Raw genomic sequence first — 15,392 nt, forward strand, 5'->3', positions numbered from 1 at the left:
CAATTTATTGAGTGAGACTCAGTGAGGTTTAATGAAATTCCTGCCTAAATCAAAGTCTAGGGCAGGCCCAGGTGTGGTCAGTGAGGATGAGGAGGGGCCAGACATATATATTCAATATATGTGTTCGCAGAAGTGTACTAATAGTTAATGAAATTAATAGTTAAGATTTACATGCTGATAGAAAGGAATTAAATAAAGTAAAAAGTGGGCATGGGACCCCCCCCTTGGCAAAACTGCTGAAGGGGCTTTGGCATGGCTGGGGAGGGGGGGTCAAGAGGGCAGGGGGTGTCACAAGGGTGGGGTGCTAATGCATGTGTTGTACAGGAACAATAGAGATTTATTTGAGAAAAGAATACCATTGCGGCTCAAGACACAAGTGTCTTGACACTGAAAAAAATATTTGTCATTTTGAAACACATCCTGATTAAACTGTTGAAGCTGTATTAGTGTATGTTGGAAAAGAATGCATTTTTATATAAACCCTTTGTGATTTTGTTTTTACAGACAACACCACTGGAGAGAAATCCAATCACTCAAATCCTGTATTTGTAATTTTACTAAAATTACAGGATGAGAGTTCAGTTATTGCTCACAACCCATCATTTGTTACAATCTAACTTGGACATTTTCTCAAGATTTACTGCCTACTCCCACTGGAATTAATCTTACCTTGGTGAAAGAATTGTTGCAGCCTGGTGACCTGAGCCAGCTGCTGCAATGAGTCTGGAGAAGTGGACAAAACCCTCCACTGCACAAGGTGGGGTTAATATTTTCTTGATGTGCTTGCTTAGAGTGCTCTCTATAATAAATAACTAGAATCAAAATGGCCTCATCCTAGAAGCTTCATACTGTTTTACAGTCTTACGTTTGATTGCTTTCATTTCCACTTCATTGGTTTCCCATTGGCTTTAAGAGACTTATCTCAGATTTGGACTGACTCAGGGAAAACAGAATCAAACCATCTTTCTAAGATGTGGGGGAGATTTGGAACAAGTAAGGCAGGAAAAGGAGAATTTCAATAGTACAGCAAAAGAGCACATGCTGGCTTTTTCATGTATTGGCTCCTGGAACTTCACCAGCTGAATAAATTGCCTCAGCAGTTTCTGAAAAATGCCATTTAATGTTTACTGGCCCCTGGAAGTGCTAAACATTGTCACATTTGTTGAAAATGCCAGCAAAAGGCTCCTAGGAATTTCATCCCCATGCCTGCAGCTTTGGTAAGTTTTATAACAATGTGGTCTAGTACAGCATTTTTAGTAAGAACTACTGTGTTTGTGAGGCACTGAAAAAATAGCAAAAAAAGTGCACTTTTATCTTTATTCCTGCCAGGTTAAAAATACATCGATATACCAAATCCTTAAAAAGAGACAAAACAGATGAAAATGGAAGGAGATTATATGTGCTCTTACATTCAATAAGATTCCATTCACCATTGTATTTTTTCTGGAGAATGCAGAAGAATGGCACCTCCACAAAATGCAGGTTCTGGTTATACCCCAAGTCCTGAATATTTGATTAAACAGGGAATAACTGTACTGTAGAACCCCTCTGGGGAAAGAACAGACATAGTTTGGATATTTTGAAGAACTCATCCCTGAGTTGTGAAAGATTCAAGTACCTGTGCCACTTGCTTGAGGCAACAGTATTCCTCCATTAATATTTCAGACTTGTATTATGGTTGTAAAGCTTCTGGGTGTAAAAGCTAGTTAGTGTTTGTTTACCTCCTGACACAAACTTCACTGAAATCAATATATATTACTGCTCAGTAGAATAGCATATTTTTTGCCTTCACACTTTTGCATTGCACTCTAAGAAAAAAAAACCCCAAACAAATAAATAAATCAGCCAGCTCAATTCCAAAGGCAAATTTTGCAACCCAGAATTCTGGTTTTACCTGCTGTCTTTATGTTGTGGAAGAGGAAAAAGGCAAAACGAACTGGTGGGAGAAAGAGGAAGCATTGACACATATCCTTACATAACTGCTTCAGAATTGTCAACTGAAACTGGCTGAATTTCTGTGAACATTTTCATTTTCCTGTCATCTTCCAGTATTTGTGCACTTCCATTTCCATTAAGAATACCAAGAATAGAATCATAGAACCAATTAGGTTGGAAATGACCCAAAAGCTGTTGACCTGGGACTGCCAAGTCCCCACTAAACCATGTCCCTCAGTGTCATACCTCCATTTAAAAAATATTTAGAGGTCTTTTAAATACCTTCAGGGATGATGTGTCAACCCTTTCCCTGGGCAGCCCATTTCAGTTCTTGACAACCCTTCTGGTGAAGGAATTATTCCTACTGTCCAATCTAAACCACCCCTGATATGACTTGAGGCCATTTCCTCTCATCCTGCCACTTGTTACCTGGGAGAAGTAATTGACCCCCACCTGTCTACAACTTCTTTTCAGGTACTTGCAGAGAGTGATACGGTTGTCCATGAGTCTTGTTTTCCCGAGCTAAACAACCCCAGCTCCCTCAGCCACTCATAATCTCTGTTGCCCCTCATCTTGCAAAACAAAATATTGTCCTCTGGAATAATTTTGGGATCAGTTTTTGCAGACTGTAGGAATATGTCTAATTTGCATAAACAGAAATATGACTCAAAGAATTTTTTTCAAGTGTAGACTTTTGATCCAACTGCAAGATTATCTGTTGAACTTTGAGATTCTTCATTATAGTACTTGGGCAATTTGGAAGCAATTTCAGTCTGCAGAACTGTGGCATGGTTGAGCTTCGTATTTCTGCTCCAAATTTTTCCCCTGAAAAGTAGAGGACTAGTGAAGGAATGTGTGGGCTTTACACACGTGGAGTTTTTCTTTGTTCCATTTTAGGAAGATCTTTCGGATAAAGTTATTCCACAGGTGCTAAATGTGCCGACTGGAATTCTGCCACAGGAACAGTCTTTCAGAACTGTATTAGACTGATGAGTCAGGCTTCACATCTTTTCTTTAGAGACTAACAGGATGTCACTTGTCACAACTGTCTGAAGATCTTTATTTTTCCTTTTCATATTGCAGCAGTCTCTACAGTCCCCAGTCTCCACCAAGACAGCATCCTTGATAAATACTGTAAGGTCTTAATTGGGAAAATATATGTATTTAATATGACTGCTGGGAGCATTTGAAATTATATACACATATGTCTGCTTATATGTGAAAAGTTTGCAGGAGCATATGTGTTTCCAGGGGCTAAGGAGGCACTGACCACATTTGCAAGCCCACCACAGCAAGTCTGAGCCTTCTGGTCTCAAGCAGGTGAGAAATCAACTGCTTCCAGCCTCATAAGCTTCAACTAAGACTGAAAGGTGTCTGGTATGAAGTGTTATGAGGTTGCTGCCTGTAAATTGGGAAGTGTCAGCAGAGGACTCACATCCCACAGGAAGTTATGTGCATGGGTAACTTGTCACATTAACGAAGTTCCACTGAAAGCAAAAGGAGCAACACAACAAAGTCATCTCTGCTGGGTTCTTTGAGCCCAGAATATTGTTGCAGAGTACTGTACAAGCCACTGAACATGTGAAAAAAAATCAGAATAATTTTTCTCCCATCTTTTTGCTACCTTTCTATTTTCTTGTCTTATTTCTATGTATCCTTTCTGCATCAGTTTTGGGAAACAATTCATTCTTCATTTGAAAAGGCTTTATGAGAGGAATTATGTATGTATGCATAGAAGAGGGAGAGAATGAGAGACAGAAGTTGTCCTCTGGATCCAAGAGGAAACAGCTTCTCAGGTAGCTATCCCAGTAAGGGAACATCACATCTAGGTTGTATCACATCTAGGTTGTCTCTGTGATGATATAAAATAGCATCTCCCCTCCTGACCCCACTACACCTGACACAGACAGACTCTATTCCCAGATGTCTAGCATAAAAGCCCCATAACCCTGTGATACTGTTAAATGAAAGGTAGGCCATATATGGGTTCTGACTAGTAGGAGCTGCAAGAATTGCTGTTGTGAGAGAGGGAGTAATTGCAGAACCTTTGCTTTGTAAGGTTACAGCCTGGTTGTCCCACGATGGTTCGTTTCTTCCCAACCCTTCCCAAATAGTGCTGGCTCTCTGATGATAGAAATGCAACAATTGAACACTAAGAAAACAGGTATTGTCATGCTTTTATAGATTTTTTTCCCCCTCAAATATTTACACAGATATATATTGGATTTTTGTTCGTCAAGCATAAGCCCTGTCAAATGTATCTGCACTTTTGTAACTTTGGAAATGACAGCTCTCTGATCCAAGAAAACATTCATTTCCTTTCCATCCTGAGGAACAGTACTGTACTGGTTTGCTTCCAAATAACACATCTCATGTCTTGTTGCTTTGCTCTTTCCTTAAGACATATAATTTACCGTGGCAAGCTTTTCAATTAGGGCCTGATCCAAAACTTTACCTACTCTTGAGGGAAAAAAAAGCCCAACAAAACCTACATTGCCTTCAGGCTCTTTCAAGCAGTTTTATGTACAGTTATTCACACAGTGGTCACGCTTGCGTGACAAGGTTACACTGTAGGGACAATATATACAATACAGCATTTCCTTAGGATATTAATAGTAATTTTGGATAGTAGCAAAGATACCTTTTCTCCTCCTTTTTCTTCATGTCAGTTCTGGCGATCAACTGTAAAATGTGACAGTGATTAGACATGGCAGCTTTTTTCTATACCAGTATTTTGATGCACCAAAACTTACTCTCTCTCTCTCTCTTTTTTTTTTTTTTTTTTTTTTTTTTTTTTTTTTTTTTATCTAAGACGAAGATCAACGGAATATTTTGGAATTCGCCATGTGACCCACATTTCTGACAACTGCAGATGGGGAATTTGTGTTCTCTTTCATGTCTGCCTTTTCAGCTTTTGCCAGAATGTGATAACAGAAGAAACCTTTCTGACCAGAACACTATCACGTTATCAGTGTGACTGGAAAATGGTAAAGAGAGAGACTTCAGCTTTCCACAGAGTGTGCCAACAGCACCCTAATGTGGGTACTTGTTTGACCAGCTGCTGAGTTCCAAGCGCTCAGAGTGGAGTCTCTAACCAAGAAATATCCCTCAATGCTGGCCAGCAGGATGCTGGTCTGAGTACCCAGAGGGCAATCATAGCAAGCATTGTAGGGAGAAAAGGGCAAGCAAGCCCTCAGAGGGACGCGGGGGAAGCCTGCCAAAGAGCACAGACACCAGATTTTGAACAGGTTTCAGTAGCTTCAGATAGAGCTGGTGCGCTCAGGGTGTGCCTGAGCATAGCGCAGGGATCAAACTACCAGCAACTCATCTCGGGGTCTGATCCTTCCTGAGCTGCACCCCAGCGGAAAGCTGGGCTTGCTGCTGCTTTCGCCTGCCATCCGGGAGTGGATCAGCCCGACGCCGCGATCCCTGGCTGAGCCTGTGCCTCGCAGCCGCTGGTCTGCGCATTTGTCGCTGCGGGAGGCTCGGCGGCTGGAGTGTCTGAGGGGCTGGGCGGCGGGGGAAGATGCTCAGAGCCTGCGGAGGCCGTGGCCCGGCGGGGCGCGGAGGGGGCGCGGGCTCGGGCGCTGCGGGGCCGCGCTCCGCGGCTCGAAGGCGCGGCCGGGGCGGCGTCGGGGCCGCGCCCGCCTCAGCACCGCGGACAGCGCCCGGCCGCGCTCCCCGGGCTCCGGGCGCCTCGGGCCGCCGATCTGCAGCCCATTCTAGGCTGCCTCCATGTCCACCTCATCTCCCGATCCGGTCGCTGGGTGCCCCTGAGCCCCTACCCTCGGCTCCGGCCACGCTTTCCCGGGCCCCCCTCCTCCGCTGGCTGACTGCTGTCAGAGAGCCCCGGCCCGGCTGTCCCTGTCCTCCCCCCTCTGCCCCGGCCAGCCGCCCAGTCCCGGTCCACTCTCCCCTCTCTCAGCGCCTTCGACTCCGCTCCCCGCCCTGCCCTTCTCTGCGCGCCCCGCTGCCCCGGCGCTGCCCCCGGCGCTGCCCCCGGCACCGTGCGCAGGGCGGCAGGCGAGGCTGCGGGGCCGGAGCGGGTGCCCCCTTCCTCCTGCCCTCGCCCGCTCCGGGCAACCCGCTGAGAGATGGACTTGGCAGGCGGGCTGCTGGCGCTGCTCCTCGTGCTGGTGCTGGTTGTTTCTCTGCTCTCCAGCCTCCTGGTGCCGCTGTGCTTCGTCTACAGTACGGACATCCGCAAGCAGGTCGCCGGGGTTTTCCTGGTGAACTTATCCTGCAACCTGCTTCTCACCGTTCTGAACATGCCTTTTACCCTGCTGGGCATCCTGAGGAGCCAGCAACCTCTCGGGGGCTGCGTCTGCAAGGCGATGGGTTTCCTGGAAACTTTCCTGACTTCCAACACCATGCTGAGCATGGCAGCGCTCGGCATCGACAAATGGATTGCCGTGGTGTTCCCCCTGAGCTACACCAGCAAGATGCGGTATAAGGACGCTGTGATACTGATGGGCTACTCATGGCTCCACTCCCTCACGTTCCCCTTGGTATCCTTGTTTTACTCATGGATAGATTACAACAGCGTTTATGCCTCTTGCACCTTACGCCTGAAGGAAGAGACGGAGCGGAGAAAGTTTACAGTGTTCACCATTTCATGCTGTCTCTGGTGATCTTTTGTTTCACCTATATGAAGGTGTTGAAAGTTGCCCGGTTCCACTGCAAGCGGATAGACATTATTACCATGCAGACTCTGGTTTTGCTGGTGGATATCCACCCCAGGTAATCGCTGCGCGTTCGGATTCACAGCCCCGGTCACTCGCGGTAGTTCCCCCCGGCGGAAAAGATATCCCGCCTCTCCAGCACCCTTTCCTGCCCGCCCCGGCCGCATGGCGAGCGCTCCTGCCTCTAGTTTCAGACGCTGCTTACAGTGCCAGGAACGGTGGCTTGTCCATTTGTAGCCTTCTCTGTTTAAATGCTAATCGGGGTCTCCAGGTTATCCCACTTGCCTGAGCTCCCTTCAAGCGGGACTCACTGCTTTGTTGTGTGCGATCGTCCCGAGGCTCGGCGGGGCTGGGGCTATCCTCCTTCTCTCCGGGCTGCCCTCCTCTTCCCGAGGGGATTGCCTTCCTCTCCCCCAGGGGCTGCCTTCCTCTCCCCCGGGCGCTGCCTTCCTCTCTCCATTCCTTTCCCGGGCGCAGGGGCCTTGGGGAGTGGAGAAGGTTCTATCCCTCTGCCTTGGGCTCACATCTCACCTCCTCCCTTCTTGCCTTAACACCCTCACTGCTCTTTTCCCTCTGTAGTGTGAAGCAACGCTGTCTGAACGAGCAGAAAAGGAGGAGGCAGCGGGCTACCAAGAAAATCAGTATTTTTGTAGGGTCGCTCGTCATCTGTTTTGGTCCTTACATTATCACCAGGTTAGTATCCCCTGTCGGGGTGGGGGACTTTGTGGGATCAGGATATCCTGTGATGCGCAGGTGCCCGGGGGTCCCACAGGTAATTTTGGGGGGCCAGAGCCAAACGGACCCTCGGGACCGGTCTTGAGGGGCAGAGCACACAAACACACACAAACACACCCTGACACGCCACTCCTGTCCGCACACCCAGTCCTAGGGGGCAGCCCCGGCAGGACCTGGCTCTCCTCCCCTCATCGCAGCCAGGTTTGGGCACCTCTGCCAAAAGCAAGTGGCTTTTAGGACAAGTACTGGGAATTGATTACATGCCAGTGGGAGATAAAAGCAGTTTAAAGGACTTGACACCCTTCCTTATTAGCACAACAACAATAGAAAGGAAAACAGACAGATTTTCATGATTAGCTTAGGGGTTTTTTGGTTTTTTTAGGCATAAGGCCAAGCTTGCTGCTGTTGGAAGCTGATATAATCTAAATTTTTCCAGGCTGATAATTTGTCAGATAAGATTTCAGTCTGGAAACATTAGTGCCTGGAAATACATTGCTAATGGTGCAGCACAGACTTATGATGAGGTGTAAAAGTTACCTCCCAGGAAAAGTAGGACTTCTTAAATGTATAGGAAACACCATGTTCCTCAAATGGACAGAATTATAGGCATCCATCCTGGTGGTTTGCACCTCTTGAAGTGTCCATGGATCATTGTTGTTATCTACTTGTGTAGTTTTCATACAATAGATGATTATTAATATTTTTAAATCTTGTATAAAGCAGTGAGCTGGAAGTCAGTGTAACTACACTGAATTGCAGCATCCCAGCATTTAGCCTTTCAGCTTTAAACCGAAATGGTCTACATCCTTCACAAGTGATTTTTAAAAATATTTCCCACTTTCACAGTGTGTTCAAGACAGCCTTGAAGAGTCTTTTGAAGTTGCTGACTTATGTTGAGGGAGGTACATTAGTGTGCAACCCCCCCGCCCCCGGTGAGGGCTTCTTCAAGGCTGTTACCCAGGTTGCCAGTGTCTGCAGCCACAGCAGCTGACAGAAACTGGCCAGCTTTAGTGCTCTGATCTCACAGTCACACACGTACAGGCCATTTATGGTCAGTGCCACTGCCCTTTTCTGAGAGGAGCAGGGGACAGGTTAAGGCCAATGCACTAAACAGACAATATTTTTAAAATTTTTAAAGTGACATTTATTTCAGTTCTCATTTACATGTTGGAAGGGATTCCTTCCTGATTGCCTGGATAGCTACATTTTTTTTTCTGCAGTTGAAAGGATTATTACAAATATTAACATTACATCACATAGTTAAAAGGTTAATTTATCATTGTCCAGTACATTTTGAGCCATGTTCTATTCACTTTTGCCATAATCAGGATGTAATTATGTTGAGCAAAGTGGATTTTGCCATCTTCTTTCCATCTGAACGTTACCAAGCTCAGCAAATTCCAAACGTGGCCACATTTTTTAGGGTAGAGGTATTTCTCATAAACTTCTAAAATAGAAGTTACTTCCTTCTTCAGACCTTGCATTTGGCAAATGTGAGATGGTGCGTTTTCTATGTGTGACAAACTGGTACCTACTGAATCACTGTAGAGAAAGCTGAAGGGCTTGTTCATGGAAATGTGTGTCAAGGTACAGCTTCTGTCTGTCACAGGGGCTGAGCTGGTTCAGTGACAGCAGAATGGAAAGTATCTGGGGAGCACATCAAAAGGCTCCTTGTCTCAGAGACAAGGCAATGGCAAGACAGCACTTGGTGGTGATGGAGGTGAGATTGGAGGCCTTGCTGCCATGCCTGTTCCCCGACTCTTCCCTCATTCTGGTTTTTAGGGGGGTGGCACTGAAGCAGTCTCTGGGGAGGCAATGTAAAAGCCTTCCTCCCCATTGTCTTGCTCTTGGTCTGGTGACTCAGGTTGCATTGTGAGCTCAGTATTTGCTCCTCACTTCAGAAATTTGAATGAGATTAGGCTCATTAGCAATATATTCATCTTTTCTCTGAGAGATGACAGATGAATTTAATCTCCTTTGTAACAGCACTGAAAGCAAGAAAATCATACTAAGATGCATTCAAATGGATATTTCTAAGTCTGACTTAGTTTTGGCCAGACCCTTTATCTTATTAAAATCTGTGTAATTTTTCTTCTGTTGGCTTCAGTGCAATCAAGTTTGGATCCATAATGTATTAATGGGAACACAGCAATACATCTATTTTCAAGACTAAAAGATATCTTACTCTTCTTATTTAGTGTCTTTATAAAAACATCAATTATATATTTCTTGTATTAGGATGATATTGCAATTACATGGCAAGTGTCATTTATTGTACAATTACTTCTCATTTCAATTTTGTATCTTCCTGTTCTACCTACTTTGAACTCACTGGAACTTTCTCTGAGCAGCTTCAAACAGAAGTAATCTGTTTTTTTCAAATGCACTTGCCATAAGAATGATTTAACTTTTAGCCATAGAAATAAGAAAATTCGTGTCACTTGTAGCAATGTTCTGTCCAGATGATGGTAAGTCATCTTTTCTATGAGGAGGGACTAGAACAGCTTGCAAAGTCAACACCCTGCAAGTCAGGAGCGCTGCATTTTGGAAAGAGGACAGAAGGTTTTTCAAACCTTGAGAAAGCTTCTGATCTTACATCTTCAAACAGTGATGTCTTAGAGAAAAGGGCTATTTTATCTCCCAGAACAATTTCTTTACTTCTGGGATGAATAGAGCAAAGTAGTATATTCTTGTTCCTGCAAAAGGTTTTACAGAAGATATACACAAAATAAAAATTCCTCACACTGTTCTTTCCACCTTCCTGGGGGATTTGCCCACTGCAGATGATCTGGGTGAGACATTTGCTGGAACAGTCTGAAAGATTGCCCTCACTACTGTGGAAAAATTGTTTAACTTAGTTGTGATTTCTGCCCCCATGATTAATACATCCCTCTCAGCTGAGGTGCTGAGGCCTGTAAATCTATTCTTTATAACATAAATTAGATGTAAATCCAAATAATTGTTTTTAATTTGCTGGTCATTGGAGAAGGCAGTGCTTTTCAAGGCTGATCACAAAGTTCACTGAAGTCTGTAGATGCTTCTCAGCTGTTTTTCATGGGCTGTTTCTCCAGCCTCTCATAAGTCTGTATTTGCTCAGCTTCCATGATTCATTGTCTTGTTCACACTTCACACTCTGAGATGGCATGGATATGTGATATCAGTATAAGGAGAATAAAAATCGCTAGAGAATTGTTCCAAGGACACTTGGGAACACCTAGCATTAAATGAAGTTATGCATTTTCAGTTCATCTTACTGCAGCCAGTCAGTACATGTCATTCCGAGAAGACTCAGCTGAGTTAGGATGATTTCCAGTTCACTGTAGGTTTTTGGGAATTTGCTGCAACAAATGAATACTCAGACTCTCCTAGGAGAAGGAACCTACTAGACATCACTGGGTGTGTAAAACAAATATCTTCCAAGGGATCAGCAACATCAAATGCTATTTCACCACTGATAAAACAAGACACAGGCAGTTCAGAAGAGACAGTAAATTTTATACTTTGCAAAACAAATGTCTTTTCAAGTGCAAATTCAGCATTTAATCAAAGGCTTTGGTCCCAAGAGAGTTGTCAGCTTTGTTTTCCCTTGTTCCTTCTTTTTTTTTTGTGAGTTGGTTTTATTAACATTGTCTTTGATATTTCCTAGAAACTTTTCTCATTTTTTGCTATTTTTTAAGAAGTATGCTGCTGCAAAAGTACTGCTGTGCAAAGAGCTCCAGTGTCAAACTTCTCTTTGTTTTCAATGTTTTAAAAATAGTTCTGTATTTAAATATTCTCTAGCATTGAAGAAAATAACTGAGCCATTTCCTTTATAGTTCGTATTGAACCATATGTATGTGACACAGCGCTGTACAGGACTTCATATTTTATTTATTAATTTAGTTTGAGGGAGTAGATGTTTGATGTGCAGCTATTTCAAGCCAATTCTACTTTCTAAAATTCTTCTAATCAAATTGGATAACCTCCTGATATAGATATTTAATTTAAAAAATCCTCACACTTGTGATAATTTTTATTCTGTATTGTAACTTTTAAACTGTTCTTCCACGTATAAAGAAACTTACGATACTCTTGTATAAACATGAAGACATCAACATTTACCTTCTGCCTTCTAGTCAGCTTGTGTAAACATGCTTCAGTATAATTAACTAGTTTAATGTTTGGGACTGAGGCTGGACATATGACAATGCTGTGTCTGCTCCTGTCTGTAGCTCTGTCTGTAGCTAATTTGAGGCAAAATTTGCAGATTTCCAAATGAATTTACCAAACTTTGTGCCATAACCAGGAGGCAAGCGTGGCATTCCCTGTCTCTGAGGGGCTGTGCAGCATCACCCTTGTTATTTCAAGGTCCTTGTGTTCGGGACAGTGTTGGGCTGGCACCACAGAGGGGCTCGTGGTGGGAAACATGTGCCCAGTGCCTCAGCCAGGCATCAGCAACCCTGAGCACTGCAGTCCTCACACACAGCCTGCCCTGGCACCTGCACCAAGGACACTGGGAGCAGCTGTCACCCCCTTAAGCTGCAGCATCTGGATCTGTGTCCTGAGCACAGACACTTGTTCTTCAAAGGCTCAGCTCAGAGATGACATTTAATGAATATTTAGAGGGAAAGAAGGATGAAGCAAAACTGGTCTTTTAGATCATATCCTAATGATTACAAACTGGGCTAAAAAGTGAGAGATGTTGGGTGGTGTTTTTTTTGTTTGTTTGTTTTTGTGTGGTTTTTTTGTTTGTTGGTTTGTTTTTTTTAATTATTCCTGAAGCCCAGGAGGGCTCCTGGCTGGGCTTTGCCTCATGCCGTTGTGTTGAGGCAAGTGTGGATGTGCAAGTGGGAGGCTTTACAGAGAAAGTGAGCTACCAGTAAAACAGAGCTTCTTCCAGGATTTACAGCAGCTGAATGAAGAGTTTCCCACATCACGCTTAAAAACTTAGATTACTATTCAATTATAGCCGACTTTTTTGGAGTTACCCTTTAACCCCTCTGCCTGTATTTTTCTATTTTTTGAGGATATATACCTCCCTTCTTGTACCTCAAAGAGAAGTTAATTACCTATCTCATATTACCTTATCCCTTCCATCTTCCCACCAGTAGATGATTGCTCCTGGGAGAAGTACTTAGGATTTTGTGTGGTCCAGTTCTGAAAGACTTTGGACACGAGAAACAGCCTCTTTCCTTATGGCACGGCTTCACATCCTACTTTGTTCAAGTGGTAAGAGTTGTACTCCAGTTAAATTTTCCTTTTGCCTAACTTCGTCCTGTGAGAGCCCATTTAATTATACCAAGCAGCTGAGCCAATTCTCATTCAGTCAAATTGGAGTTGGCTTAGTCTATCTCCCCTTGAGCTTGGAAAAGCACCATGCATGTGACAGAGTGGTAAGGCAAAGACATTCCCCTCACATTGTCCAGTGGGTTTGCTGAGACCTGACCCCTCACACCTGAGGGAAAGCGACCAGCCTGGGCCCACATCTCCACTTTCCATCCAAATTTTCCATCAGTTTGATTTCTTTTTTCTACAACCTGCTAAATATGTTGATTTTTCTATTTAAAATAAAATAAACCTCTCTGTTTTTCAGCCCACTGTTATTTACCACAAGTGGGACTGAATCATGTTTCTGCATTTCCCTTCTGTTTATCACTTCCTGAATCCAGGCTACAGGCAAATTTGAAACGCTCTGTGGGCAGACAGCAGGACAGCAGGACAGACACATGGACACATTTTGAAAGGACTCTGGAAAGAAATTTAGCATTTATTAGAAGATGGAAACACTTTTGTTTCTAATATGCAATTAGGAAATTAAGAAATCTTTGAAGAAAATCCAAATAATCAGGATAAAAAAATTCCAACAGCCTAATACCCCTAGTAACATCCAGGCCTGGCATTTAAATTAAATCTCTCTCTCTTTCAAGGTGTGATCCTTTTCGCTCTCCCATCCATGGCCACAAATCAACATTTAATGCCATTTGCACACTTGGAAAATCCACTCCTCCTGCTCTATGAGGGATTCATTCACCCTTTTCTCCTACCCTTCCCAAAAGCAGGAAAAGGGTTGCTTAAGAACTGACACTTAAGAACAGCAAGAGAGGCTATTTAACAAGACTTGGGCAAGTCTGGATTTTTTCCAGAGCAATTCCTAGTACAGCAGCTGTGAGGGTCCTGTCAAAACACCAGCCTAAATCATTTACTTGCTGTCCTTTGCCATTCCTCTGTCTGTGAGCAAACTAAAAACAGAGATGAACTGTGGGGCTCCAAGTAACTACACTAAGTGTAGCATTTGAAATGATGGTGTGTATTTAACAAGAAATGTTTTATAATTGAAACAGAAATAGTAGGAGCTAAATATAGACTTTTAAATTCATTTGGACTCAGGAGTTGGCGGTTTTGTCTTTATGGTATTTGTATGATTTCCTTATTTGAACTGACATGAAGTGATTTTTTTTTTCGGACTGCAGCATTTCAATGATCCAACATTTTTGGTACACATCAGCATGGAATATCTGGCACATACAAGTCAAATTTTAAAATCAGATTTTTTCCTCTCAGACAAAGTTCCTGTGATGAAATCAAACTGGGCAGTAGTGTACCTCTCAAAGGGTGACTGAGGGAAAGGGAAATAACTTTTTTTTTTTTTTTTTTTTTTTTTTTTTTTTTTTTTTTTCCAAATCTATTATTTTTGTTTAATTTTGGTTAACAGGCCTGGGGTGGTGATTCTTTCACTCTGTTTGTTGAGAGACATGAGTTACTTCCTCCCACACTGATGCCAAGCTAGAAGTGCTCAGAGACAACTGAGTCTGCTGTGCACAATTTATTGCTGCCACGCCAAGCTAGAAAGTCCTCTTCTGTGATTTCCTCCTTGAAAAGGTCCTGAAGAAATCACTGCACCACATGATGGATATTCTCTAAATTCTCCTGGGCAAGTGGGAAGCAGTCTCCTTTCCTGTAGGGCAGATGCTGCCTAGTCAATGGAATGCAAAAGCACATTGGGTTGTCATTTCCCGTGGATATCTGGGTGTTGTGGGAAGGACAGGGTGTGACAGAAAAGAAACCAGGGTAATAAAAAGCAAAACACCAAGGTTTCTTAGTCCTTAAATTTCCCAGTAAATGGGCAGTAAACTGTCATGAGTAGTCCTCTCACCGAGCTGTAGCTGCCTGTAAGACAGGAGTCAGGTCTCAGCTATTTGTCTCCCTCAGAGAGAAAAAGAGGATTAATCCCATCGTGACACAGAATTAGTACTGCCCATTGGAAGTGTGTCACTCTAGAGGGTACTGAAAAAGCTTAGCCAGTTCAGAGTCAGAGAATCCTATTTGAAGAACAGAATTACCCAGAAAAACTGGAAGATCAATGTGGGCAAATAAATAACTTGAAAGTGTCCCTGTGGAAGAAATTTTATACAACTTTTTCTTTCCAAAGCAAATTATTTGGCTAAAGATACCATTACTGCTTCAGTTCAATCTCAATAGGAATAAATAAAATATATTTTTCACTAAAACCAGCGATTACTGAATAACAGGATTTAACTTCCCACCACATCCTATTTCTAGCTGCAGGCCTTTTGAAAATGCAGCAGCATCTCAGTGGCAGAAGTGGCACTGTTGTCTGAGCTCTCTGGTGACAGAGCTTTCCAATAACAGCAAGTCTCATCTTCACCTCTCAGTCAGGGCTGCCAGGGGGTGAGTTCAGAACTAAGTCAGGAGGGGCAAAGACATCACTGCATCATCTTCCAGCCCTTCGAAAAAAACAAAGAGCACATACTTGGCAGCACTTTAATTTCTATGGTTACTTATGAATAACAGCACAGCTGGGGAACTGTTGCTACAACCCACTAGCAGAGATCATTTAAGAGGTCACACTTAAGCAGATCCGTAAAAAGCACTACTTTTTTCAGAGAGAATAAAACTGAGGACTGTAGGTTGTACTCTTTATGTTACTATTAAGTGGACTATCCTGCTAGCCATAAATTTGCCCTCATTGTTTCAAAAGCAATAGGAGGAAGGATGGCTCTTGTTTCTCCAACAGGTCTCTCTCCACCCCTTTGGCCAATG

The 15,392-nt window shown here is 43.5% G+C and overlaps 1 protein-coding gene across 1 annotated transcript; it reads left to right on the forward strand.

Moving 5' to 3' along the window:
• Positions 1–6,029: 6,029 nt before the first annotated feature.
• LOC136361956 (G-protein coupled receptor 26-like) lies at positions 6,030–7,437 on the forward strand. The gene is given in 3 exon segments (XM_066320238.1): positions 6,030–6,543; positions 6,546–6,675; positions 7,197–7,437. Coding segments are annotated over 3 exon segments (885 nt in total).
• Positions 7,438–15,392: the final 7,955 nt, after the last annotated feature.

This window comes from Sylvia atricapilla, chromosome 5 (genome assembly GCF_009819655.1).
Source record: "Sylvia atricapilla isolate bSylAtr1 chromosome 5, bSylAtr1.pri, whole genome shotgun sequence".
NCBI classification, from domain to species: Eukaryota; Metazoa; Chordata; class Aves; order Passeriformes; family Sylviidae; genus Sylvia; species Sylvia atricapilla.